General features: G+C 41.6%; 1 protein-coding gene across 1 annotated transcript in view; it reads left to right on the plus strand.

Moving 5' to 3' along the window:
• LOC104392891 (chromosome unknown open reading frame, human C20orf194) overlaps positions 1 to 18880 on the plus strand; it is a 103829-nt gene extending 84949 nt beyond the window's left edge. Inside the window, exons 28-37 of the mRNA XM_010002328.1 lie at positions 1681 to 1806; positions 3800 to 3837; positions 10351 to 10486; positions 10827 to 10913; positions 12010 to 12116; positions 12816 to 12890; positions 13036 to 13238; positions 14983 to 15048; positions 16298 to 16391; positions 18515 to 18880. Coding sequence (XP_010000630.1) covers positions 1681 to 1806; positions 3800 to 3837; positions 10351 to 10486; positions 10827 to 10913; positions 12010 to 12116; positions 12816 to 12890; positions 13036 to 13238; positions 14983 to 15048; positions 16298 to 16391; positions 18515 to 18627 — 1045 coding nt within the window. The 3' untranslated portion in view covers positions 18628 to 18880. The remainder of the gene's footprint in view (positions 1 to 1680; positions 1807 to 3799; positions 3838 to 10350; positions 10487 to 10826; positions 10914 to 12009; positions 12117 to 12815; positions 12891 to 13035; positions 13239 to 14982; positions 15049 to 16297; positions 16392 to 18514) is intronic.
• The last annotated feature ends 8668 nt before the right edge of the window (positions 18881 to 27548 follow it).

The raw sequence follows: 27548 nt of genomic DNA on the forward strand, positions 1-27548 counted from the left end.
AGTTCCAGCTGGTAAAAGATACGAGGAAAGAGAAGATGACATGCATGTGAGCTGTTAGCCAGCTAAATATTGGTGCAGTTTTTGCACCACATGCCTGATATGGTGCCTTTTGAGTCTCTGTGCTTCAGAATGAACAGCTCTGTAAAGATTATGACCTCTTTGACTGCTGGTAGAAAACAGGCTGGAAGAAAAGAAGCTGTTCACTCCATTCAGCTGGAAATAATGAAGTGAGGCTAATGAACATTTTTTGGATAAAAGCCAGGGGTTTTGTGGTATAAAGGTGGAATTTGATCTGTCTCTGACATTTCCATCTCACGTGTAGCACTTGAACTGTCTGCAGCATGTTTGCCCACCCTGTGTCTGTGTCCTTAGCAGGTAGCCTGAAGGAAGGAACCTGACTGGAATGGTTTTGGTTCCTAGACTACTAAGGTCATATATAGAGAGCTTAGCACTTTCTTTATTATGGTCCATTATGATGGTGCTAAAAAACCATAATCTTTTCCATGTTAACATCAGATTATTTTTTTTTTCTAAGAGTTAGTAGAAGGGATGTAAAGTCCAATGATGTGCAAAATAACTGATGTTCTGCTAGCAGCACTGGCTTCATAAATGGCTAATTATACATGTTCTGTTCCTTCTGGGTAGTTGAGTGCTATTATAGACAGCTTTCAAGTAGCTGGAGTTCTCTAAATCATCCATGGATCATTGACAGTACAGGTTTGAGAGAAGGTTGTAACTGACTGAGAGATAAACATCTGGAATAAAACCTCAGGTTCGCTTTGACTTTGCTGTCATACAGAGGTGTAGAATCCTAGAATGGTTTGGGTTGGAAGTGACCTTAACAGACCTTAAAGATCATCCAGTTCCAAACCCCTGCATGGGCAGGGACACCTCCCACCAGCCCAGGTTGCTCCAAGCCCCATCCAACCTGCCCTTCAACACTGCCAGGGATGGAGCAGCCACAGCTTCTCTGGGCAACCTGGGACAGGGTCTCACCACCCCTAAAAGAAATAATTTATTCTTAATATCTCATTTAAATCACCCCTCTTTGTTTAAAACTCTTGTTCTTCAATCTCATCCCTCCCTGCCCTTGTCCCAGGCCCCTCCCCAGCTTTCCTGGAGCCCCTTCAGGCACTGGAAGGTGCTCTAAGGTCTCCCTGGAGCCTTCTCTTCCCCAGGCTGAACGCCCCCAACTTTCTCAGCCTGTGAAGTTTGAGCGGACAGGGTACCAGACAGTAGTGCTGTATAGATCAGCAGTGTGTAGAGTACAGAGGAAAACTGGGCATGTTAATTCTAGAAGCATGCTTCAGTTGGAATGCTGATAAAAGTGAGAGGAGTTACTTTTATTCTTTACTTGAATTAAAGCTGGTGCTCAGTATGCTTTGCAGTAGGAATAGCACACTTGTATTTCCATGATGCTTTTTGTGCTTCCAGAAGACTGGACTATGCAGTTGTTCAGTGTCAAGTTCATAGTGCTTTTCTCTGTAGTTATTAATAATTTATTTTTAATGTTTCTTGCAATCTGCTTAATGTCTAGATTTGCCAAGTTTTGAACTGCTTTATAACTATTTTGGTCAGGTTTTTTAGAAATCCAACTTTCTTGCAAGCGATTGATTTCCTAGGTGTTAAAATGTGTCATTCTGCTTCCCTGAAACCATCTTTCATTTTGTTTTCTTACAGATACACTGATGTTATTGATGTTGTACAGGCTCTGCAAACTCATCCTGACCCAGATGTGAAGTCTTCCTTCATCATTGGAGCAGTTAATACTTGTGTAGAGCCCCTGAGTTGCTATATGGAACACAGGTATAGTTGAGAAGATTTTTGCTAGTTTGGAAATAGATGTGTAAGTTTCTTTTATCATAATTAGAGATACTTGAGGGCTAAATGCCACTGAACTGTCTTAAATATCATCAAGCTACTAGGTGATCCATCTTGGATGAACTTTGAAGTGCTGTGAGATTTATAACTGTGATGCTTGGTTTCCACTAGGCATGTAATGATATATAACATCAATGAACATTTAGCTTGAGGAAGAATGAGCAAAGATTGTCATTAATGTACTGTTTAAATACATGTACTCTGGCTCTGGACCTTGCAAAATCTGGACCCCCAGCTGTCCTCTTGTGTGCTTTTTAAATAAGTCCTTTTCTTACAATCTTCTTTTAAGTATAACCAATGCATCTCAGTTTGGCTTATTGATTGTGCCACTACTTTTGGGTATTAAATGAAGACTTGACAGGTTTAAAACACAGAACTTATGAGAAGCAATCCCAAATGTAGTGGAAGAGAAGGACAAAGCACGGAAGCAAAAGCACTGCAAGTATTAAAATCTGATATCCTGGGTTACAGCAGAGGCAGGGTGGGGAGGAAACAGTAGCAAAGCCAAGTTGCTGACATTATTTTAAAATAGCATGGTATGGTTGCTGTTTCATAGTAAGTGTATGTGCTCCACACTTTGACAAACATGGAACTCATTTCATACACCTACCTGTAAAATTCTGATACTGAAATTTTGCAATTATGCCTTGCAGCTGATTTGATAAAAGTAAGTTAAAGCAGCTACAGTTTTAGGACTTTGTAGCACTGCTGTTTGTGATAAAACTGTGCATCATAGCTTAGAGGTGAACTGCCCAGTCAGTCTGTAACTCTGCCTTCCTTAAACTTCCCAGCTATTTTTAAAACAGTAACAAAAACGCTGCTTGTGCTTTGCAGTAGTCAGTAGATGTTACTTTTACTGCTTCTTTTTGTCTCAGTGACAAAGATTGCAAATAAATAATAAAGGCTACATAAAATATTGGTGAATTGGTGCTGGAGTGCTGTTTCAACTTGTCCTTTCCATAATTATAGGAAAGACAAGTTCCATTCCTAGGGTTTTGTTGACTTATTAACATGTTCCTGGTCATGGCACGGAGTAGTATTTATAGCAGCTGCAGCCAGCAGTCCTTTCACTAACTTTGTTTGTCTCCTGAAGTGCAGTAGCAATTGAAGGAAGAGGCTTAGCCTGTGCTGTAGACTATTTGTCTGCCTTTGAAGTTTCTTCTGATAAGAACTTACCAAGTAACCATGTGCTGCCAATGACAAAGCTTTCAGCTGGGAATCTTTGACAATTTCACTGTGGGAATCAGAGAGGGATTTTTTTTTTTTCATGTCTGACTTCAAACTTTTGCAGTCAGAAAAATCAAACCTGTTTCTTGTCTTAGGAAGTTAATTATTGTAGAGGACCAGCTCATGAAAGAGCCTAGGGTGAATCTCTTCCCTGGATTAAATAGCAAGCCATGGCAGGGAAGTGGTAGTTGAAGGGAAAGATATAACGTCCTATCTGTGGAGCTTTTGTGTGCATGATAAAGCTCATAAAAATAATTGTCTCTTGTCCAACCCAGTACCAGAAGTTGGTACAGTGTGTACAGAAAGCATTTATGTACATACTGTCCTTCCATGAAGCATTCCCACCATGTTCGGAAGGCACAATTTTTTAGGATGAGCTTAAAATTCCTATTGTTTAAATAGGGATTAAAGTAATATTGAAGCCTTTTTGATTTTGTACAATACTTAAGAGATTGTGTGGTGGGAATTAGCTCTTAAATCCATTCAAGGATGAAAGACATCTACAAAACTAACTTTTGGGGAAGAACTCCTGAAAGACGTAACCTAGAGGAATGTTCTAGTTACACAGATTGAGAAAAGGAAGCATGAAATGATTTGAGTAGAAAGACTCGAGCTGTCAGTGTCCAAATTAGTGTACATGTGTTACTTAAATAATATCCATTCTTGATAGACAAACTTCTGATTTTTTTAGGCTTCTTTTTCCCAAGTTCCTGGACCAGTGTTCACAAGGTATGTGTCACTTTCCTTGACTCTTGAGTTGCACAGAACGAGTAGCTGAGCCATATGGCCGAATAAATACACTGCAAATGCATGTAGTCAAGGATCAGGATGAAGGATCAGCAAGAAGGATCTGTGTAGAACAGCCAGTCTCTCTCTGCCTACATTATTAACCAGCATAGATGCCAAGAGAAGATGTAAAAATCTGTAAGATGATGCATTCTGGTGATCCTCAGCTGTAGGAGGACTTAAACTGCTTGCCTTTGACAAGGTGTAACGGTTTTAAAATGAAAGAAGAGAGATTTAGGTTAGAGATCAGGAGGAAATTCTTTGCTGTGAGGGTGGTGAGACCCTGGCCCAGGTTGCCCAGGGAAGCTGTGGCTGCCCCATCCCTGGCAGTGTTGAAGGGCAGGTTGGATGGGGCTTGGAGCAACCTGGTCTGGTGGGAGGTGTTCCTGCCCATGCAGGAGTTCAGATCAAGATGATCTTGAAGGTCCCTTCCAATCCAAACCATTCTGTGATTCTATGACTGTGTTAATTGCTGTGTTGTTAATCTAGGAACAAAAGGGATTGGGTTGGAGCTCCATCCTGCTTTGGGGAAGCATGAGGAAATGGAGGTCTCCTTTCTGCTGTTTTAGGAAGGGAAAAACGGTCTGGTTACTTAGTTCCCCATATCCTTCTCTCGACACAGTGTGGAGGATCCTTGCAGGGTTCATCTGACACTGGAACAGAAAAACTCCCTTGGAAAAGAACTGTTTCTTACCTGTCTATTCAGTTTTATATCCTGACTCCGAAATGCATCATCCTCCTTGTTGCTTGAAACTCAGAGCAGCTCTTGGTGTAAATGGGATATCATCCCTCCTGCCCCACCACCAAATAAGTTATCTAAGTTTCAAGAGCAGAAGCTAATTCAGCAGTAGCACCTCTACAGTTATTTTTAACAGTTGTGCTGCTGATTAAGACATTAAGACCAGTATGTGTGATGTGTGTACATATAAGAACAGATCTTTCCACTCAGATAATCTGTATTTTAGTCAGACTCTAAGCTCAGTCTGAAATTGAGTAGACCTATAACAGCTGAGATTTTATTTTAAGTCACAGTCAGACTGCAGTTACTACAGCATGACTTTCTGACCATACACTTCCCAAGTGAGCTGCAGGACTGATTTTTGGCTCTAATTACTAAAATGCAGTTGTCAAAGTAGGATGATGCAGAATTTTGCCACCTCTTTCTTATTCATGTGTGAGGGGAGTCCAAAAGAATGAAATCCAAAAGAACTCTAAAGAATGAAGTTGTGAACAAGCTGGAAAGTGTGTAGGTGCTATGATATAAATTGGTATTTTATTCTTATTTGGAGAAAAATGTTGGTGCTACAAACTGGGGCACTGCCCAGTGCTTAACTGTCATGGTTACAGCCATGGGTGAAATTGAAGGGAACAGGAGAATGTCAAATTTAATAATACAATTAAATATTAATAAGGGCTGAAAAGTTGAGAGTGCAAGCATGCCTCTTTATTTTGTGTCAGAATTTAAAATATACTCAAATCTGTCTTTTAAAAAGTGCAGTTGTACAGACCTGATTGGGTGAGAATTTGTCATTGTTCAAAGAGGAACTAAAAAATGCTTAGGAGGAGCATAGCTCCTATGATTTTCCTGTGATCCAAATACTGAAAGAAGGAAAAATGCCAGAGGTTAGAAGAATGTTCTTCTGGCAGCTGATGTTTTTCTGCATGTTGCAAGGTTTTGTCATGTAGTTCTCAGATACAAAATGTGACATTAGATGGCCTAGAGGTCTGTTTGTGTGAAGCAAAGTGTTCCAGATGAATAGGGGCAATTTTTGTGTTCAAAATCTGAAGAGGAAAACCATGCTTGGAACTGAGATGTGGTACACCCTTACAGTTCCCAGACAAATACAGAATTGTATCACATACATAGTAGAGAATTTACTTCTGCATAATTGAGGATTCATTTCTGGCTCAACAATAGCAATATTTAATGAGACATTCAGTTTGCTGAGGGATATTCACTCAATTTTATTTTATTTTTGTCATACACACCAGTATTATTGCTTGTGGGTCAAGACCTGGGGGTGATACAAATCTGGAAAGAGAAGCTTGTAATTTGGGTATGAGAAAGGTCAAGTATGGATAGAGGCAAGTAGGGTTTAATTAAACTTTTGGATGCTTACCTTGTCCACATAATTATCTTGCAAACGTTGGGAGTGAGTAGGGTTAGCCCTTTGCTGCTGCTTTCCAGTGAAGGTTGCCCAGGGAAGCTGTGGCTGCCCCATCCCTGGCAGTGTTGAAGGGCAGGTTGGATGGGGCTTGGAGCAGCCTGGGCTGGTGGGAGGTGTCCCTGCCCATGCAGGGAGTTGGAACTAGGTTATCTTGAAGGTCCTTTCCAACCCAAGCCATTATGTGATTCTAAGGTCTCTCTTACTGTGTGGCATTCTCTGTAATGTCAGGTACCTACACATTAGCAGCATGACACTATTTTAAATGAGTAACACTTCCTGCTCAGGAAGCCACAAGACCAAGAGAAATGGATGAGGACCAGAGAGAACCCCTAAAGCCTTGAGCAGAATGACCAATGTTAGCAGTTTTGTTTTGTCTTCCCTTTGCATACTTGCTTAAACTTAAAAAAAACAATCTTGCTACTATCTGCGTGCTATAATTTCCTTTTGTCTCCTTCCAAATCTTTTTCTCTTTGGGCTTTGGGTTTTGTTTTTCAATTTTTACTTCTTGCACAGAGGCTGTTAGATGCCATCTTGCTACTCTAAGGGCACAGGGACATCTCTTGTGTTGTGCATGAAGTTGTTTTACAGATGAAGCCATCCCTATTGTTTAATATGCTCATTGTATGTTTGGGAGCAAAGAGGTTCCATTATTTTTGTAAAGCACATGTATTTTTAATCTCCTATTTGTCTACTGCTTCTACTGAGCTTGCTGTTCCCCAGGCTGCAAAGCTTTTGTTTTTCTGTCGGATGGGTGCATTAATAAGGAGTTAAACAAAACTGGGTGGTCTTCAAAGTGCAATAGAAACAGAGATGGCAGAGACAATTCCAATAGGAATCGTCAAAAATTATTAGCTCCTAAAGCTCTGTAGGCATCTTTCAGTTCTCAGGAAGTTGTTTATCTTCTGGATTTTTATTACCTGTCAGTCAGTTCAGTATTATGGACTGTTCCCTCCTAACACAGGGCCAATGTCTGTGGGATACTGGCACCTACAAGGTTTATGCATGGGGTGTGTGTAGAGCCAAAGCTGCCAGGCTCCCCAGGCTCTGAGCACTATCCTGTCACTCCTGAGGTTGTGTGGGAGTTGTACAGGCAGGAATGCCAGCCAGTGCCCCAAAGCTGCTCCTCTTGGACAAGCACAAATGAAGCAGAGGTTGATGGAGAACAGTATGGGTGAGGAGCACAAGACAAGATGCAGAGGCTTCTGATCTGCTAGAGATGTGAATCCCTGACTCTTTAAGCTTTGCCAGCTTAATCCTTAACAACTACCTTTCCTCACCAAGGCATGATGCTTCTCACTGTAATTTTTGCCTTATAGCATTTATATGTGCCAATCTGTGCCAACTTCACAAAGCATAACTACACTTTTAATTAAACTTGACTTTTAAATCAATACCAAGTTTGGGGATACTAAGAAAAAAAAACCCAAACCACTACATGTAGCACACCCACAGTGTGGTGGTTGTTGATTAGCTTATTCTTTTCATGATAATTGCATGATCTACATGATAATTTTAAGCATGAGTATGACTTAAATTTCTAAGGGTTCTTCCCCCCATCTCTCTCAAGAGCCTCTATGTCTTGGAGAAAACTCAGATCTTTCTGAAACTGGAATGGAAATTTCTGTGGGGGATTAAGAAAAGAGAAAACTAATGATGGAAATTTGCTTGGGCTGTTATAAAAATTCTAGCTTGAAAGGGTCAGTGATGCAAGTAACAGTGACCAGGAGAATATGGCATAATGTATGCAGGAACGTGGGGTATGGAAATGTCTGTGTAGAGCAGCCTCTGCAAGGACCAGTGTACTTGAAAGGCTTCTGTAAAGATCAGGAATAACTGTAGGCAGCAGATTATAGATTCACAGAGTGATTTGGAAAGGCCATCCAGTCCAAGCCCCCTGCAGTGAGCAGGAACATCTTCAACTAGACCAGGTTGCTCAGAACCCTGTCCAACCTGACCTGAAATGTTACCAGGGATGGGGCATCTCCCATCTCTCTGGGCAACCTGGGCCAGGGCTTCACCACCCTCAGTGGTTTCTTCCTTATATCTTGTCTGAATCTTCCCCTCTTTCATCTTAAAACCATCACCCCTTGTTGTGTTGCAACAGGTCCAGCTACAGTGTCTGTCCCCACCTTTCTTGTAGGTCCCCCTGAAGCACTGCAAAGCCACAAAAAGGTCTCCCTGGAGCCTTCTCCGTGCTCAACAGCCCCAACTCTCTCAGCCTGTCTCCAGAGCAGAGCTACTCCATTCCTCTGACTTTTGTGGCCTCCTCTGGACTTGCTCCAGCATCTCCATGTCCTTCCTTTGCCAAGGACCCCAGAGCTGGACCCAGCCCTGTAGGGGGTGGGTCTCACCAGAGCAGAGTAGATGGTGTGAGCTTCATTATATGTTGTGCTTTAAATAGTGATGAGTTTGAGGAAGGGGAAATGCATCCTGGTTCTGTCTTACACTGTACCTGCAGTTACAGACAAGTGTCTGAAATGGGCTGCACATCTTGAGCAAAGTACCAGCATTCTTTACACATCCTGGGAAATACTAACATCATAGGTAGTCCAACTCCTTGAGGAACTAGGCTGAAGTTCAATCTGATGTCATGGCTTCTCAATATATTTGGGAAGCAGAGACCCTGTAACCGTGGAATTAGTTGGATAGCAAGTGTGACATGTCACTTTTTTTTTTCCTTGATGAGATGCCTTCCAGTGCCCATGGCTTGACGGCTGTGATGGTGGATGTGTTATTTCTGGTTGCCTTCAGAGGCACTTGCAGTACCAGCAGTTGGTGATCATTTAATGTGAAACTTGTCTTATTCCTGGCAAGGCAGCAGGATCAACGTGAGGGCTGTGTTGTCACCTTCAAATCTTGGGAAGTCTTTCCTTAAGAGTAACCATTTCTTCAGTGCAATTGGTGGCAGGGTGAAGGGGTAGTGTTAAGTTTGAAAAAGGAGTTGATTTTCTTGTGATACAGCTGAGTCTTTCTGGGAATTAGGGCCCTGGATGAATAGTTATCCTATGTTTTTTCTCTGTTATCTCTTTTGATGTCTTGTAGGTGCACATTTGTTGTCTGAATCCCATTTCAGAGTCTTTCCTTAAAACAAAGGCAAAAAACCCCAACCCAAACCCCAAACCTTTCTTTTGTTTTTGGAAGTGGCAACTATCTGAGTCCAAAATACTAATTCTTAGCCATTTCACCTATCTTGCTACACATTAAATTTACCAAGATGCTTTAAACTTTAGTGTTTTTTATTTGAACTAGCCCTTCTTAAATTCATTCTCATATGAACTTATTCATTTAATTAATTGATGCTTTTGATTAATTGAGTCTAAATGGCTTCTGTTACTTGGCCTAATTGAAAGAAAAATGCCTTGACCTGGTCTAGCTGTTTTTTTGGCAAAACAGGCCTTCCTCATTAGTTGAGTCATCTTCAGTGGCTGGTGCTGTACTGGTTGGCTCATGTTTTTAATTCTTTTTTTCTGAGATTGTTTTCACTGAATCGTAAGAACCCACAGATTGCAACATCCTGCCTCTTTCCCCTTGAGTCATTCCAGTGACTGAGGAGTGTTGTCTCCTTCAGGAGGTGTCATTCCTGCTCCTCTCTGCATTGTGACAGAACGGGTTTCTGAGCTGGCTGCTCTCTAGATGCAGCTGCAAAATAGTGTTAATAATAATTCTGTGTTTGGCTATTCCACAGTGTTCATGTCTGAAGTTAGATGGGCTTTGTAGAATCACAGACTGGTTTGGGTTGAAAGGGACCTTCAAGATCATCTAGGTCCAACCCTGTTGCATGGGCAGGGACACCTCCCACCAGCCCAGGTTGCTCCAAGCCCCATCCAACCTGCCCTTCAACACTGCCAGGGATGGGGCAGCCACAGCTTCTCTGGGCAACCTGGGCCAGGGTCTCACCACCTTCACACTCAAGAATTTCTTCCTAATGTCTCACCTAAATCTCCCCTCTTCCAGTTTTAATCCATTAGTCCTTGTCCTATCACTACACACCCTGTAAAAAGTCCCTCCCCAGCTTTCCTGTAGCCCTCTTCAGGTATTGCCAGGTGCTATAAGGTCTCCTTGGATCCTTCTCTTCTCCAGGGATTTTTGCTGGGCAGGCAAAAGATAAAAGGTCCCTTGCCTGTTTGATTTGGGTTTGGGTTTTTTTGGGGTTTCTTTTTTTTTTTTCCTTAATAACGTTAGTATAGTGACAGGGAAGGAAAGCAACAGCTCTTCTATAAGTGAATCATCTACTCCTCACCATTGCACACCTGACTTTTGTAAACCCCCCTCTGATTTCCTTACACAGGACTAGTGAGTAACGTGATTTTCACAAGTCATGCTACAGAGCAGAAGCATCCACTCCTTATGCAACTCCAGAGCCTCATCCGAGCAGCAAATCCTGCTGTTGCCTTCATCTTGGCAGAAAATGGAGTGGTAACGAGGTAATGTTCATCCCTGCCTGGAATTTGTCACTTTGGACAGATAGGACACAGGCACTTTGAAACTTGTATTCTCATCTCTTACTCTGGTAACTTACACAAAGGAGATGAAGATTTTTCCTTAACTGTTTCTCTTGCAAAAGGCATCTTCCCTTTATGTTTGTGGCATTAGGAAATGGATGGGTTTGTTTGCAGAGTATAACTTATGCTTCTGTCATACCAAGGGAAAAATACTCTTAATTTTACTGTGACTAAGGCATTTTGCTTTGTGTAAGTAACATACAGATAGTGGCCATTTTATTGAACTTATAAATTAAAAATCTTCATCTTTATCTCTTTACAGGAATGAGGATATTGAATTAATTCTCTCAGAAAGCAGTTTTTCAAATCCTCAGATGATGAGAGCTCGATATTTAATGTATCCTGGCTGGCAAGTATCTAGACTGAGAAATATTAAAACTGTTTTTCTAATTAACTTGCAGATTAAAAAGTCTCACTAACTTAATTTATTTTTTTTTCAAGGCTACTCATTTGGAACAGGCAATAGATTTGTAAATAATTTTTGAAAGAGAGTTGCTGAGTATTCTTAGCAGATAGTTGCTGTCCTTTTATGGGGAAAAGTATCATTTCTGGACACCATTTAAATCAATGGCAAGATTATTGTTGCTTTTCAGAAGAATAGGAAAGAACCCTTTGGGAATAAACTGGGAAGGATTGGGATGGGTGAGGTCAATAATGACTGGAGTAATTTCATTCTGACAGCTATTCAGTTTTACTGGAATGAACTTGCTATGTCAGTCTCACTGTTAGCAGAACAATTATTTATAAAAACCAGGAACTTTATTGACAGTCTTGGCAGGGACTAAGGGCACAATAATCCATGATACCAAGCTTTCCATTTAACACTGAGGGGTTTTTTTCAGGGTTCTTTACACATCTTGTTGCAGTTATCTGCTCTGCCCCTATTTGGCAGAAAACATAAACCTGTCAACCATTATAACCCCTGGCTGACTGTTTTCTGCCTAGGTTTACAGTGCTGGAAACATGATTTATTTACCATACTTTGCCAGTCCTGTATGGATGGATATCTCTTTATTCATAATTCTTACACCAAATTGGACATAAGTTAAGGCTTCTGCAGTAAAGTGGCCCAGATATTGGAGCTGCTTGTGGATTCCATGAAGCCAGAAGTAGAGAGAGAAAGAGGAAAAGAAAGTATTTCAAACTTGTGGAGAACTGTTAATCTATTTTATGATCATATAGAAGAGTGGCCTGTAGATAGCATGTAAGAAAAAAAAAAAAAAGGCAGCAGGAAAAGCATCAAAAGGAGTCCTGAGCACTTTGAACAACTTAATACTTTTAATATCCAATGTTCATGGGTGTCTTACAGGAGAATATTTTCATCCTCTAAGCAAGGCTTACCTGTGGTGAATGAATAGATGTTCCTTTGAAGAAGCTGGTTGGGTGAAAAGCAAAGTGTGTGTCTGCTTTGTGTGTTGAAGGTGTGTGTTTCTTCTTCTCTTCAGGTATGAAGGCAAATATGGAGCTGGGTCAGTCTTCCCTCCAATGGTTCAGATCTGTGTGTGGTTCAGTCGCCCTCTGGAAAAGACACGATTTGTCACCAAATGTAAAGGTACAAATGAACTTTGACTTGATTTAAATCCAAGTTTGGAATTCTGAGGAACAGAGGAGAAGGGAAGACACTGACGTAGCACAGTCATTGAATTGCTGCTGAAGCAAACTTTTAATTGAAAATTCAGCTTTCTTTCCTTCAAGTACAGTAAATTACCTTCTTTAGTGTCTGCTCTGGAAAACTGATACATGATCTTGGTCAGATGAAAATCTAATTTTATTTTTGGTTTCTAGATACTGAGACTTTATTCATATATTTGCAATTTCCTATATATTTCATCTATTTTAAAATATATTTTTATTTTATGTTTAATTTTATTTAGTAGCATCAACATACAGTTTATAAGTGACCATCAGCTTCTATGCTGAGTAATTCTTTGTAGTTACTGAAAAATAGGCTCAACACTGTGTTAGGGTACTAGAGTAGATATATAATCATGCCTTTCCTTCTTTTCTTAGCAAAACTTTTAAGGAGCAACATTTTGCTTTCCACTGTAAGCTTTCATTATGCCAAACACATGGTATTTCCCACCTACCCCCTAGCAAAGAAACAAGCATATGTAGAAGTATTATGTAGTGTGGAACTCTGGGGATCACTGCAGCACTAGGATGTGGATTAGAGACCTGTAGTCTGACCAGAAGCCATCCCCAGGGTAGGAACAATAAGTGAGATCATCTGTTTGTCTTCTATTTCCAACAGCCATAAAGTCATTGCTCAAGCCAAGTCCTTTCTCTGGAAACATTTATCACATCATGGGCAAAGTTAAGTTTTCAGGTAAGTACAAATTGCTACTTAGTATGGTCTTGTGCATCTATTTGAAAACTTTTTTATGTACTATATTCTGTCTACACCAAAGTGTGGATATTAAATTAGATTAGCAATTAGCAGGACTCTCTTTCTTCCATCTTCTCCTTGTTAGATTCGGATAAAGTGATTGAAGTCTGTCACAACACATCATCTAATTCCCTCAGCCTTGTGCCTGTTCAGGAGGGGCCAACTCCTCCTGATTCCAGAAGTGATTTGAGAGATTGTGGCAGTCAACAGGAGTGCTTCCTTGTGTTCATTGGCTGCTCTTTGAAGGAAGAGGATATAAAAGACTGGCTCAGAGAGACTGCAAAACAGGTTCGTGGGCACGTTGGCTTTTGTTCAGCATGAGCTGCTTGGCATTTCTTAACAACAAAAGAAGAATCAAGGCTGTCTCAATGAAACATTTTTATTATTTTAATCTCCTTTCTCCTCTACCAAGGTATTAGCATTCCAGGGTGTAAATGTATTTCAGACACAGGACTAGGAGTTAGCAAATATTGTAATTTGTGTGTTGTTTTAATAGCTGGTACAGTGTATACAGGGATTGATCTGCTCTTGAACGCTTGAGCAGATGGATTATGTCCAGAATAAACACAAGATGATTTAGCTGAGACATGATTGCCAAAAGCTCAAGTGTGATGTGAAATAAATCTTCTTGAAGTACCTGAACGCCGCAAAGCTGAAAATTTGTTTTGATTCACTAAATTAAACCTCCTTGGAAGTTATCCACTGAAATGGAGGGTATAGGGCTTTTTGTTCTGCCTTGCTTAATTTGTCAAGTGTGCAGCTATGTAAGCCTGAACATACTTCTGCATGGCTGACATACCTATGCAGTAGAAGTTGGAGCAGGGAACAGGGGAGATGCACACCACAAGAAGCCTGGAAAGCTCATTTTGCAGTTGTGGTGTCCTGTTAACTACACATAGTGACTGGCACGACCTGACCATGAGTGCAGGACAAGATAGATAGTTCACTGCTACGTAACCAGCTGGTATGACTTTAGCCAGGCTGCACATCAAGGTCATAAGAAGTGAGGCCTGATTCAGAGCTACACTTGGACAGAAACTGTTCAACCACACAAACTGCATATTTTAGCACTCTAGTTGGAACCTGAGCCTATTGGTCCAACTGTGCCCTTTCGTGATGCCCATTTTGGAACATGTGTTAGTTAAAAATACTCATAGTTACTTCTTTATGGCTGAGGAATTTGCACAGTATCCCTAAAACCTTGTGTAGGAAGCAATAAAAGTTTCCTGCAGTGCATTGTTGGAGCTGTTTCTGAGGGACTTTCAGGTTCTCACCTCTCTTCTCCTAGCAGGTTATTTCAGGGAAATACACATTTTCTGTGATGATTATTTCTTACTCTGCAGGTAATACATGGAGACAAATGCTGTTGCTGTGTTAGAAAGCACTCTGTGGAATACTGTTTTAATTAGATAAAAACCTGGAGCTTAAAATGAAATGCATCCCTCAAGTGTGAAGAGCTTCCTCTGAGCAGTTCAAAACCACAAATAGTCTTTGTACAGTCTCACTAGTGGCTTATTTAGGGTTTCAGATAGTTCTGAGAGTTACTGAATGAAAGAAATAAATTATAAACATCTTCAGTCTGAAAACTGGATTGTTTTTTTGTTCATGGGACAGGTGGTTTGTTGTTTTTTACAGCAGAGCTGTATTTAAAATCTGGTTTTAAAATACTTAAAAAATTTGTCATCTCTGATGGTGCCTTATGTAGGACCACTTGATTTTTACAGAGGGTATTAGTGAGTGCCTTAATATAATTGAATAATTGTCTAGAAATTAATTGTAAAACACTCCTAAAATTCTGATTGTAAATCTAATCTAAGTCCAATTGTAAAACTCCTTCTAAAAGGAGTATCCTGCTGGGTTTGAACATGATAGTTTGTGATCCTAGATTTCACTGCCTTTATCCCTGGTGTCAAGAAACAACTTTTCTGTATGTTTTTTGGGGGTTTATTTACTTATTTTTTTAATGTAGCTAAACTGTAGCATCACATTGTCACTCAGTAGATACATAACTTGGGTCTAATTCTTCATACAGAAACCTCAGAGGAAAGCCCTGAAAACCAGAGGAATGCTAACCCTTCAGGAAATAAAGAACATTCATGTAAGTAGAAGCAATTAGTAACAAATCCTACTTTGGGCTGATTTTTCTTAAATATCCATTTCTGAGAGAGCACCCCCCATACTTGATGTAGCAAGTGTGCTGAGCACTGAATTATTGTGGCACTTACTGCCTTTTTAAATGCTCCAAACATAATTGAGACAGCCCAGGAGGGATTTGACATATACATCTTGGTGTTACCTCAGGGCTTCAAGTTAGTTCTGATAAGCAGGGGGAGGTGTTAGGGTGTTGGAGAAGGAGACACTTTTGGTTACTCTAATGGTCTTTCCCTGTTTTTTTTCCCTTGTTCTGTCCTGTGCAGCTTGTCATATGCAAATTAGATCCCAAATCACAAAGTGGTTTGGGTTGAAAGGGTCCTTTAAGATCTTCTAGTTCCAACCCCCCTGCATGGGCAGGGACACCTCCCACCAGCCCAGGTTGCTCCAAGCCCCATCCAACCTGCCCTTCAACACTGCCAGGGATGGGGCAGCCACAGCTTCTCTGGGCAACCTGGGCCAGGCTCTCACCACCCTCACAGCAAAGAATTTCCTCCTCGTGTCTCACCTAAATCTCCCCTCTTCCAGTTTTAATCCATTACCCCTTGTCCTCTCGCTACAAGCCCTTATAAAAAGTCCCTCCACAGCTTTTTGTCATGGCCTAATCCTTCCTTCATCAACTACCTTTGGGTTGTTAAGTGCTATCCTGGAGTTGGGTTCCTAAGAGTTTGGCCTGGCCCTGACTGCTGTCACTGCACCTAATGCCACTGGGTCACATGGATGGCATTTGTCAAACTGCCTTTTCAGAGCAGGCCAGGAGCTGCACCTTCCTCCCTGGGGGCTAATGCAACTGAGGGGGATCTCATCAGTGCTGATCAATATCTCCAGGGGTGTCAGGAGGATGGGGCCAGACTCTTCCCAGTGCTGTCCTGGGACAGGACAAGGGGCAATGGGCACAAACTGGAGCACAGGAGGTTTAACCTGAGTATGAGAAACTCCTTCTTTACTCTGAGGGTCACAGAGCCCTGGAACAGGCTGCCCAGGGAGGTTGTGGAGTCTCCATCCCTGGAGACATTCCAAACCTGCCTGGATGTGTTCCTGTGGGATCTGCTCTAGGGGATCCTGCTCTAGCAGGGGGGTTGGACTACATGATCTCCAGAGGTCCCTTCCAACTCTGCCCATTCTGTGATTAAATGTTTTTAGAACTGTGTCTGTGCAGTTTTGTCTAACTTCCCATGTGTTCTTTCTTAATGTAGGTGAAACGCCACTTGGATCCACTTCCAGCTGGTTATTTTTACAACGGGACTCAATTTGTGAATTTTTTTGGTGACAAGATGGATTACCATCCATGTATCCTTGAAAATGTGGGGTTTTTTGGTGAAGGCTTTAGGTAGGCAGCAGGCTATGCCAGTCTGAAATGTAGACTGTCAAAACAGATGAGATGGGGAAGAGCCAGTTTGATTTGCAGGTGGTAACACTATAAGGTTTGTTCCTGAAATCTATACATGGCTACTTGCCATATAAAGCTCACTGTTAAACCCAGAGATATGATCTAAGAAGCAGAATAAAACCAACAAAACAATCCCAAAACTGTACATGAGCTCATGCAGAGAATGATTTATGGACCACAGTTTGTCAAAGGAATAGTTTTCAAACCAAATAGTGCTGTAATGCTGCTTAATGCCTGGTCATGACTGATAAAGCTTCCAAATGAATACAATTTGGGGTGCGTGCATGTGCCCACATGCACTCAAGTGAAAGCAGCCAGGGTTGCTTTAGGTTTTACTGAGGTGTTTTTTTTCCTGGCACATATTTTGTGGTGAAGCTGATGTGAAATGATTGCTCTCATTCTGTGGCTCAGTGTGAGCAAAGCCTTTTTGGATGCAATGCAGTGACACGAACGGGCTGTGCAGAGTCAGGTGTGGAGGGGCATTTTTGTAAGCACTCCTTAATTCACTTAAACAACTGAAACCTTATTTTAGAGCTACTTCAGCTTCAAGCAGTAAGATTGACTTATCAACATGTGGGACATGCATGTTTGTGGGTGCCCTGCTCCTGCTGGTCCTGTTTGGTGCCAGTTTACAGAACAGGAACTACAGCTGAAGTAGAATCATACAATTATCAAGGTTGGAAGAGACCTTCAAAATCAAGTCCAACTGTCTTCCATACAACCCCCAACCACTGAACTATCTCTCAGCTCCACATCCACCTGTATTTTTAACACCTTCAGGGATGATGCCTCCACCACCTCCCTGGGCAGCACATTCCAAGACCTCACCCTTTCTGAGAAGAAATTGTTCCTAATATCCAATCTGAACCTCCCTGGCACAACTTAACCCCGTCTCCTTTTGTCCTATCACTAGTCACCAGGGAGAAGAGGCCAACACCTACCTCATTACAACCTCCTTTCAGGCAGTTGTAGAGAGCAGTGAGGTCTCCCCTCAGCCTCCTCCAGGCTGAACAGCCCCAGCTCCCTCAGCCTTTCCTCATCAAACCTGTTCTCCAGATTCCTCATGAGCCTCATTGCCCTTCTCTGCACCCTCTCCAGCACCTCCATGTCCTTCCTCTGGTGCCCAGAACTGCACCCAGTGCTTGAGATGCAGCCTCACCAAGGCCCAGTAGAGGGGCAGGAATAGGCTCCTTTGCACTTCTTTCCAGAAATAATTTTAATTTTTAAATTTAGTTCTGATCATATTTTTGCCTTCAGTGAGAAATACCAGAGTAATGCTCATGTCCCAGTGTATTCCTGTTCCTCTTTCTTGTTTTCATAACTTTCTGTTGCTTTTTCACTTTGTTTTATTATGGAAATTTCTAACTGGTTTTATATTCCCAGTTTACTTTCCACTTTCACTTCAGCAAACTTTGCAAAAATCCAAGTGGGTTCTGTCATTCTGTTTGGGAATAAGACAGTTATTTTTTCTGCTCTATAGGACAACTTTAAAAGATAAACCAGGAGACATCTGTCCACAGGATAAGCTCCTAGGTATGGTACATGGGCAGAAAAGAGCCTAACAGCAAACTTGGACTTCAGTATTTTCTGGACCTTGACTCCAGCACCATCCTGGTGTTTGGCAGTAAAAGGTGCAGTTTAACCACTTCTGGATGATTTGAAATTTGGACAGGGCTTTTTAGACTACCACTTGACCAAAACAGCTGTAAACATCTGCAAACCTGCTGGAGTTTTGATATTCTGACATTCTTCCTCATAAAATCACAGAATGCCAGGTTGGAAGGGACCTCTTAAGGATCATCTGGTCCAGCCTCAATCAAGAAATGTTGCCTGTGCAACCCCTAGATTCCCCGGTAAAACAGGGTAGTTGTGGTGAGGTCTGACTGTGGGACTCCCAGAAGTAAATATATTGAATTTCTGCTTTCACTAAATGTCCCTCAACTGGCACATCTTTCAAACCTGCATATCCTTTTCTAATGAATGGGTTTTGCACAAATGCTTTTCCTTAGTTTTTCAAAATCAGTAATGGACCAATTCATGAACGATTACTTGGAAGAAGCCAACAGGGAAATAGAGAAGTACAACAGAGAGCTAGAAGAACAAGAGTATCATGATCTCTTTGAGCAGAAGACATAAGCACGTGTGTCCTGTGTATTTCTGAACCACCTACTGTCAGTAACCAAAAATGCTGTTGTCCTTGCTGGTTAACTAGAAAATTAAGTGAAATGTCAGTTTTCAGCACTCCTTTTAAAACTAAAGATCATTCCTGTAAGGTTGGCATTTTACTGTGGTAACTGCTTAGCTGTTTGTACTGTCAGGTTTGCTTCCACTTCACCTTAATTCCAGACTGTAAAAAGCATCACCTGGAATCTCTGGCTAGTAGTGGAAACTTATTTAAAAGAAGAAACAAAACTAGATTTCCTAGTTGGTCCAAATGTAATAATGGGGTTGGTCTGTCGTGCAGATAATCAAACCACTTTGATCTCTGGATGTCCCTTGAAACTTGTCTCACAGGAGCATTGATGAGCAGTGGTGAACTTCAGCGTGTGGGACTGGGGGGTGTTCCCAAAGCGAGAAATGGGGGAACACTCAGAAAGCTCCAAAGGGTCCCTAATCCTACGGCTGTTAAATGTTCCCAAAGCGAGAAATGGGGGAACAACTTAAAAAACTAGGAAAAGTAACTCATCCTGAAGCTGTTAGAGTGTTCCCAAAGCTAGAAATGGGGGAACACTAAACAAATTCCAGAGGGTACCTGCTCCTACAGCTGTTAGGGTGTTCCTAAAGCAAGAAATGGGGGAACAACTTAAAAAGCTTGGAGAAGTACTTAATCCTACAGCTACTAGGATGTCCCTAATGTGAAAAATGGGGGTAAATATAAAAAAACTTGGAAAAGTATCTAACCCTACTGCTCTTAGGGTGTTCCCAAAGTGAGAATTGGGGGAACAATTTTAAGAACTCCAAAGAGAACCTAATCCTCCAGCTGTTAAATGTTCCCAAAGCGAGAAATGGGGGACAACTTAAAAAGCTTGGAGGATTAACTCATCCTAAAGCTGTCAGAGTGTTCCTAAAGTGAAAAATGGGGGGACAATTAAAAACTTGGAGGTGTAACTCATCCTAAAGCTGTTAGGGTGTTCCCAAAGCCAGAAATGGGGGGACAACTTTAAAAGTTTGCAAAGTAAATAGTCCTAATCTAATCCTGCAGCTGTTAGGGTGTTCCCAAAGCGAGAAGTGGGGGAACAGTTAAAAAACCTCCAAAGGGTACCTAGTCCTACTGCTGTTAGGGTGTTCCTAAAGCGAGAAATGGGGGAACACTTGAAAAACTTGGAGGAGTAACAAGTCCTACAGCTATTAGGGTGTTCCCAAAGTGAGAAATGGGGGAACATAAAAAAAAACACACCCCTCAGAATAGTACTTAACCCTACTGGTGTTAAACGTTCCTAAAGCGAGAAATGGAGGAACAACGTTGAAGACTCCAAAGAGGAGCTAATCCTACAGCTGTTGGGGTGTTCCCAGAGCAAGAAATGGGGGAACAATTAAAAAGCTTGGAGGAGTACCTAGTCCTACTGCTGCAGCTTTTCCTAAAGTGAAAAATGGGGGGAAATATCAAAAAACTCCAGAGGGTACCTAATCCTACAGCTGAGTGTTCCTAAAGCGAGAAATTGGGGAACACTGAGGTATCTGCTTGGTTTCTGAGGGGACAGCACATCTCATAACTTCTGCACAGTTTGAATCTGCAGTTGAAATTCTGACTTTTTTTAAAGCGAAGGTGTTTATACAGTTGAGGGTGAAGGCAAGATAAGTGGAGATATCTTGTTTTCTTCCCAGTGTTTTTTATTAATTGTTCTAGAAAACCTATGACACGACTGGCAGTCATCTGGCGACTTGCTTAGAAGATTATCTTGGAAGGATTCTTATTTCAGTACTACAAACTAAGCAAAGCAAGAGAAGTAGGAGATTCTTTAGCTAAAGAAATCCTTTTCATGAAAATGATTTGCTTCCAAAGGTAAAAAATAGCAAAAGATAGACTTGAAATATGGAAGAACTTGTTTGTGAAGCTTTCAGAAGAAGAATTTGCACACCAGTGTTTCACTGAACTGATACACCAGGTTTTAAGTAATTGCAACAAAACTTTTATAGTTACTAAATTAGTAGGAATTCTGGTAACTTGTGAGTTAGGTGAGAGTTCATATATCACCAACTGAAGGATTATAAGGAACCTAAGGTGCTACTTTCAGGTAATTATTGAAGCTGATTTGAAGGAGCAGATCATTGTAGCAGACTGTGTGTTCAGAATTTGGTCAAATGAAACAGTCCAGGAGGAGTTTGTTATTTTCATATTTGCCTTAGGAACAACTCAGTCTTTGAATTCAACTTTTATTTTTGGTTAGATATAAGAAGTTGAATTTATAGTTTCTTACAGTGGACTTAAAACACCTGTCCATGTAGTTTCTTGCTGTGGCAGGAAAATGAGATTTCATTCCTGCCATCAAACCTAAGGCTACAGACAGTTTGACACCTTCCTGAAGAAGTATATTTTTTACCTTTGGAACCTGCTGAAATTTCAGGAAGGCTGTCAAAAACTGAAAACACCTTTTTAGGTAGACAGACTTTCAGTGCACATTACTACTAGCTGGCTCAGTGCCTGTGCTGTGGTGGAATTCCAGGTGCTGCAGGTTGGGATAGAGATGTTGATAAGGTTTCGTTACTAGCTTTCCTACTAGGTTTAAAAAATGTCTGAATTTAAGATTTATGATTCTTTTTCTTTTTGCACACCACGAGACTTTATAAACTACTTGTATCCTGTTAAAGTATCATAAAAGCCAGCAGTTAGTTTGTGTTTTTAGGCTTTCTGGGGTAACCCCTGTTACAGGTATAGAGCATTGTGATAAGGCTCGTGAGTTTATCTATGCATGGCTATACTTTAGTCTTAATATACTGTAGTGCCTGGTAGAGTAAACGTAGCTGGCAGTGGATGTAGGGGGCTGGGGGGGGGCGGTTTACAAACTAAGTACAATTGGTTGCACAAAGCTATTAATCAGTCCAGGATAATTAGAGCACAGAATTCTGGTCGTAACGCTGCAATAAAAAGGGGCATTAGGAAAATTCGTAACAAATTCTAGTTCTTTGCCAAGAAACTTAGTGTAAACCCAGCGTGTGCTCCCTTTCAGTCCGAGTTGTCTAATCTGCAAAGCCATATTTCTAGACTAGTGGTATGACTAGGTGATGTCAGAAGATATAACTCATGACTGGGACAAGTGGCAGGCTGCCCAAGCCTTGTCTCCACTCGTGAGTCGATGACAGAAGTAGGTTTAAGTGCAATTGATTGATCGATAGATGAAGATACTGTAGCTTGTTTGGCTCTGCTGAACTTCTTCTTTTAAGAACTCCAATTTGTGCAGCTCTCAAACACATGTTGATGGGGCTAATTCATCTGGGCTTGGCAGAGCGAGTTGTGATGACCAGAGGGACGCCCTGTGAACAAAAATAGGCATTAAAAAATGAGTGTTGCTGCTGTGCAAATTGAGCTGTTCCTTAAAAACAGGGGCAGAAGAGCTCAGAACAAAGGCCTAGTATAATTATATACTGTACTGCATGCTATATGGTAATAGCTGTGTATTAAAAAGACCTTTCACCATACTGGTACTATTTCAATTAATCTATTTTGGTATTGAAAGAATTTGATTACCTCAAGTTTTCCTTTTTTTTTTTCCTCTTCCCATTGTAACTGTGACTTTTAAAACAGAAACAAACAAAAAAATACCAAAATAGTGAAACTGTGACAATGATATCCTTTAAAACTAGTAGTGCCTTGCAGATGACACCATTTATTCATGAAGCAGAAAATAAATGGATGTCATGGGCTGTATTGCTTACACCCTCTTTGGTGTGTTGTTTATTTTTAAAGGACAAACAGTTTTGGTGAAAGGACTTAAAATTAACCTAGTGAAGAATATTAGCACAAACGGTTAAACTGTTGAAAAGAAAACTCTTTGAGGACTAAAATGTGTAAATGCCTGATGCTGCTGATAGTTTAATAGCAGTTGCTGGTTCTTTTGGAGTTATTTCTAACAATCAGCAGCACTTTTTTTTTTTTTTTAAGGGGAAAAGCATAACTTTTGTACTCTGGTCAGAGATGTTTATACTGTATCAAACCCCACTTAGAGGGGAAACTGGTTTCCTCACTCTTTTGAAGTCAAGGTGAGGATTGAGATGCTTCTAAGGATCTAGTTTTGAAAACATTTTCTAGCTACTGTTAAACTACAAAAAAAAAACAAACAAAAAAAAGCACCATTTCTAAACCACAAATGTTTGGATACAGAACAAGTGCCATTACACTGTTCTCTTTTATCTTTGACTGTCTTTTGAAAATTGGGAAGAGTCACGTTGTGTCCAGGCATTTCTGAGGTGGTGAAGAAGTGCTGAGAGTCCTCAAGGGGTTTACGTGCTTTGCTGACCTTCATGTTAGCAGCTTCTGGTGGTGTGGTTTGGTTTTGTTTGGTTTTTTTATAATCTTTAAAAAAAAAAAATAATTAAGATTCCCCTCACCAGGAATGAGTGTGATCAGGAGTTACTGAAGTTATAGGGAGAAAAATGTGATTCACTTAGGAGAGGAACGTCGGCAACTTGAACCGCGCTGCGGTCTCGGAGTATTTGATACAAAGCTGTGCAATTTGGTATTAATCCAATCTTACCCTTGGCAATTAACAACCCTGATTGCAGGGTAGGTTGAAGTTGCTGACAAAAGTTCCTTCATCATTTTGTTCTTGATTATTTCTTTTTATTTTAAATTATTCTATTTTAATTGAAACTTCTCTGAATTTGCACAGACATAAGCTCTGGAATACGTTGGTATTCTTAAAAGGGAAAAAGTGTAACTAGTATAGTGAATTGTTAACTGTGAGTTGGTAGAACCACGTTGTTGATCTAATTTTAGATTGTTTAAAAATGTACCTCAGTGAGAAACTGCTTTGTTTTTACACAAGGGTCAGAGAGACTAATGTAACACTTCTCACTTTACGATGTGCCAAAATTCACTTTTATACTAGTTCTTGATGCTTTAAGTTAAAAACTTGTCTTTACAAACACTACTGTAACTTCAGTTAAACTGAATTGTGTGATTGAAGCTTTTTTGCCTGTCGTATTTATTACACAACTTGATTCAGTAAATATAAAATTACCTTTCCATTTATTTTTGTATTGTTTTACATGTTTATACCTGCAGTTTGTGTGACTTTTACACCTGTAACTCAGATGTGATGGAAAGAACCAATAAACAGTATCCATCTTCTGTCTGTCTTGGACTTCTCTGAGAAGCTCCCTATTTCCTAAGCTTGAATTTTTTAAGCTTTGAGGAGTTTTCTTTAAAAATTTGTTAGCTTTCTAAAACGGGCAGAAAGGTGAGTAGTTTGTATTGAAACTGAAATGTAAAGATTTAAGGATTTAAGAGGGATATTTTTTAAGCTGCTGCCTGGAGACCTTCTTACTTGGGCTTTCAATGGGGTAAAATTGAAAACTGGTTATAGGATGAAGGCTGTTTTTCAGGTTCACCCTCAGTCTTTGAACAACTCCACAGAAACATAAGTTGATTGCTGTAGGTACACAGATGCAGGAGCTAAATCCTACTCCTGGTATTCATACAACTGAGGATGCAGTTTCAAGGTCAGCTTTGGTGGAACTGCCACTGGGAGGGCAATCCCAGCTTACCCTCCTTTTCCTGCTTTGGTTGTTGGGCACGACTCAGATCAGTTTGCTGATTAAGCTGAACCTGCAAATGATTGTGTCTTGGTTTGACAAAGCTTTTGTTTTGTTAAGAATGTTTTGCTCTCTGATTATTGGTTATTTATTTTTTTTAATCAACTGTTTATGGAAAAAAGAGCAACTTAAATTCAGCCTGTTTTGCATGCTCCTCATCAAGCTGGAGAGGGACTTTTCAGAAAGGCATGGAATGATAGAATGAGAGGGAATGGTTGGAAGCTGAAAGAGGGGAGATTTAGGTTGGACATGAGGAGGAAATTCTTTGCTGAGAAGGTGGTGAGAGCCTGGCCCAGGTTGCCCAGGGAAGCTGTGGCTGCCCCATCCCTGGCAGTGTTGAAGGGCAGGTTGGATGGGGCTTGGAGCAACCTGGGCTGGTGGGAGGTGTCCCTGCCCATGCAGGGGGGTTGGAACTGGATGATCTTGAAGGTCCCTTCCAACTCAACCATTCTATGGTTCTATTATGTGCACAAGAGAAGTAGTAGCTTCTGAATCATGGACTCTTGACTGAAAGCCAGGGATTTTCCCTTGGTTCACAGCTAGTTTTGGAAAGCTTCTTCCACTGGTAAGTGCTCTTGGGCTGCACCCTCTGCCCCAGCACTGCTGGTTACCTGCAATTCCCTTTCACTGTGCTGTGGGCTGTCACCACAGCCAAACAACTTCATGTCATTACCTGGTGATTGAGAGAAAAAATCAGTTAGCACTTCAGTGCTAGGCTGTAGAGCCTATCACACTGTTGATGTGATGTCTTGTCAGGAGAGTTAAGGTCCTGATGCTACATATTAGTAGTATCAGGACCCAAACGTGTGGCGCTATGTTCTCAATAGAAGCCTTTGGGCTAGATCTTGGTGCTGGCCAAGCAAATAGGAGGGTTTCCACCATCCCTCCTGTTCTTGAGGAGGGAAATCTAGTCTCTGCTCATAGCTTTATTTGTGTCTTACCATGTGGGCTGGACTGGGGGGTAGCAAATGTGACCCCCATCTACAAGAAAAGCTGGCAGGAGGATCCAAGGCACTACAGACCTGTCAGTCTGACCTCTGTGCTAGGGAAAGTCATGAAGCAGATCATCTTGAGCACCATTACACACCACATATAGAACAGCCAGGTGATCGGGTCCAGTCAGCTCAGGTTTATGAAAGTAAGGTCCTGCTTGACCAACCTAATCTCCTTCCCTGACAAGATCACCCACTTGGTGCATGAGGGAAAGGCTGTGGATGTTGGATGTGGCCCTGGACTTCCATAAGGCCTTTGGCACTGTGTCCCACAGCATTCTGATGAAAGCCTGGCTGCTCATGGCTTGGATGGGCACATGCTCTGCTGGGTGAAACAGTGGCTGGATGGGCCCAGAGAGTGGTGGTGGATGGAGTTAAATCCAGCTGGAGGGGCTGGTTGCAAGTGAAGTCCCTCAGGGCTCAGTGTTGGGACCACTCCTTTTGAACATCTTTATCAACAACCTTGCTGAGGAGATAGAATACACCCTCAGTGAGTTTGCAGGTGACACCAAGTTGGGAGAGAGTGTTGATGTGCCTGAGGTTAGGGAGGCTCTACAGAGGAACTTGGACAGACTGGATCAATGGGCTGAGGTCAATTGTATGAAGTTCAACAAGGCCAAGTGCCAGGTCCTGCACTTGGGCCACAACAACCCCAGGCAGCACTACAGGCTTGGGGAAGAGTGGCTGGAAAGCTGCCCAGCAGAAAGGGACCTGGGGGTGCTGGTTGTGAGCCAGCAGTGTGCCCAGGTGGCCAAGAAGGCCAACACCATCCTGGCCTGTATTAGAATGAGTGTGGCAAGCAGGACTAGGAGGGTGGTTTTCCTTCTGTGCTCAGCATTGGTGAGGCCACACCTGGAGCACCTGGTTCAGTTTTGGGCACCTCAATACAAGAAAGACATCAAGGGAATTTTTTTTGAGAGACATGTCCCCTTACTAGATTTACTGGAGCATCTGGTGGTGGATACCATGGTCTGAATGATGGTTCCTTCCATGAATGCAAGGTAGTATTAAGTGATAATTTTGGGCTGAATTCAGGATGCTTTCCTGCACAGAAGCAGGAATTACAGCTTTCTGGTGTGTCCATGAGCACAGGTTTGGTTGCACCCTAGAGGTGCAGGGTGCTTGGCACAAGCCAAGAGCTCCACACTGTTCCTTTTGTGCCTCTAAGCAAGTACCAGCTGAGATACCAGCCCTGTCATCAGTGAAGGTGTGTTGCCACAGAGTTGTCTGGAGAGATTCAAAGGGGGAACCATCACCTACAAACACAGGCAAGTTGGTTATTTTTTTTTTCCTTTTCAGGTACCAGTTTTTATCTTTCTGGTTTTGTTACTTGTAACAGATTTATTTATTTTTTTTCCCATGGCAAAAATAACAAAATGTAATTCTTCTCCATCCCAGGAATAATTGACTTAAGACTTTCCAAAAATGGTGATCATTATTTTAGAGGGTTGGACCTGATGATCTTCAGAGGTCCCTTCCAACCCCCAGCATTCTGTGATTCTGTCCCTGTTGATAAGCCTTGAATCACACCAGCAGTGCTTTCTCCATGGAGAAGTTTGATTCTGCTCCTGGTGGCCTCAGGTTTGTGAACATCTCTTAACTCAGCTCCTGCAACCAGGAGGGAGTCACAGTGCCTGTTAAAGTATGAAGTGACAGCAAAAAAACCCCAAACCTCTTGCTAGAAATCAGTGTTTGGAGAAAAATCCTGTTAATTCAAGAAGGGAATTAGCTGTTCTGTTGCTGTGTTACAGGTGCAGAGGAAATATCCTTTACATTTGTGCCTCAGGAGAAGTGAAGAGCAGTCAGAACATTGGATGGTAGACTGTGCAAGGTGGGATTGTTCTACCTGCTCTGGCTTTAAAACCCTTGGCTACCCTCTGGCAAACTGGAGGTGCTGCCTCAGACCTGTCTCACCTGCTGCAGTTCCCCCTCTCTGCCCAGCCCCACTGCCCCACGTTGGGCCCTAATTTGCAGCTCTCTTCTTCAGGCTGAGGCTGGTGAAACCTCAGTATATTTTTAGGAGCTGGAACTTCAGAGGGAGTGTGTGCAAGATGTGGAAAGGATTGTGATCCCACTTAGAAGCTTGTCATTTTGCAGCCTCCTTTTTGACAGAAGAAAAATACTGAGGTCAGAGGAGGTCTGTGCTTCAAGTCCTGTAAGGGGCTCTGCAGGTGCATCCTTCTTCTCTTGTTTTAAGTGCCTCACTCATCTCCCCTCCTTTATTCTCTGCTTTCTGTGGAGCAGAATCACAGAGTCATAGCATGGTTGGTGTTGGAAGGGACCTCAAACTTTCCAGCCAGTGTATGTTTACTC

This window comes from Chaetura pelagica, unplaced genomic scaffold, assembly GCF_000747805.2.
Source record: "Chaetura pelagica isolate M959 unplaced genomic scaffold, ChaPel_1.0 scaffold347, whole genome shotgun sequence".
Classification (NCBI taxonomy): Eukaryota; Metazoa; Chordata; class Aves; order Apodiformes; family Apodidae; genus Chaetura; species Chaetura pelagica.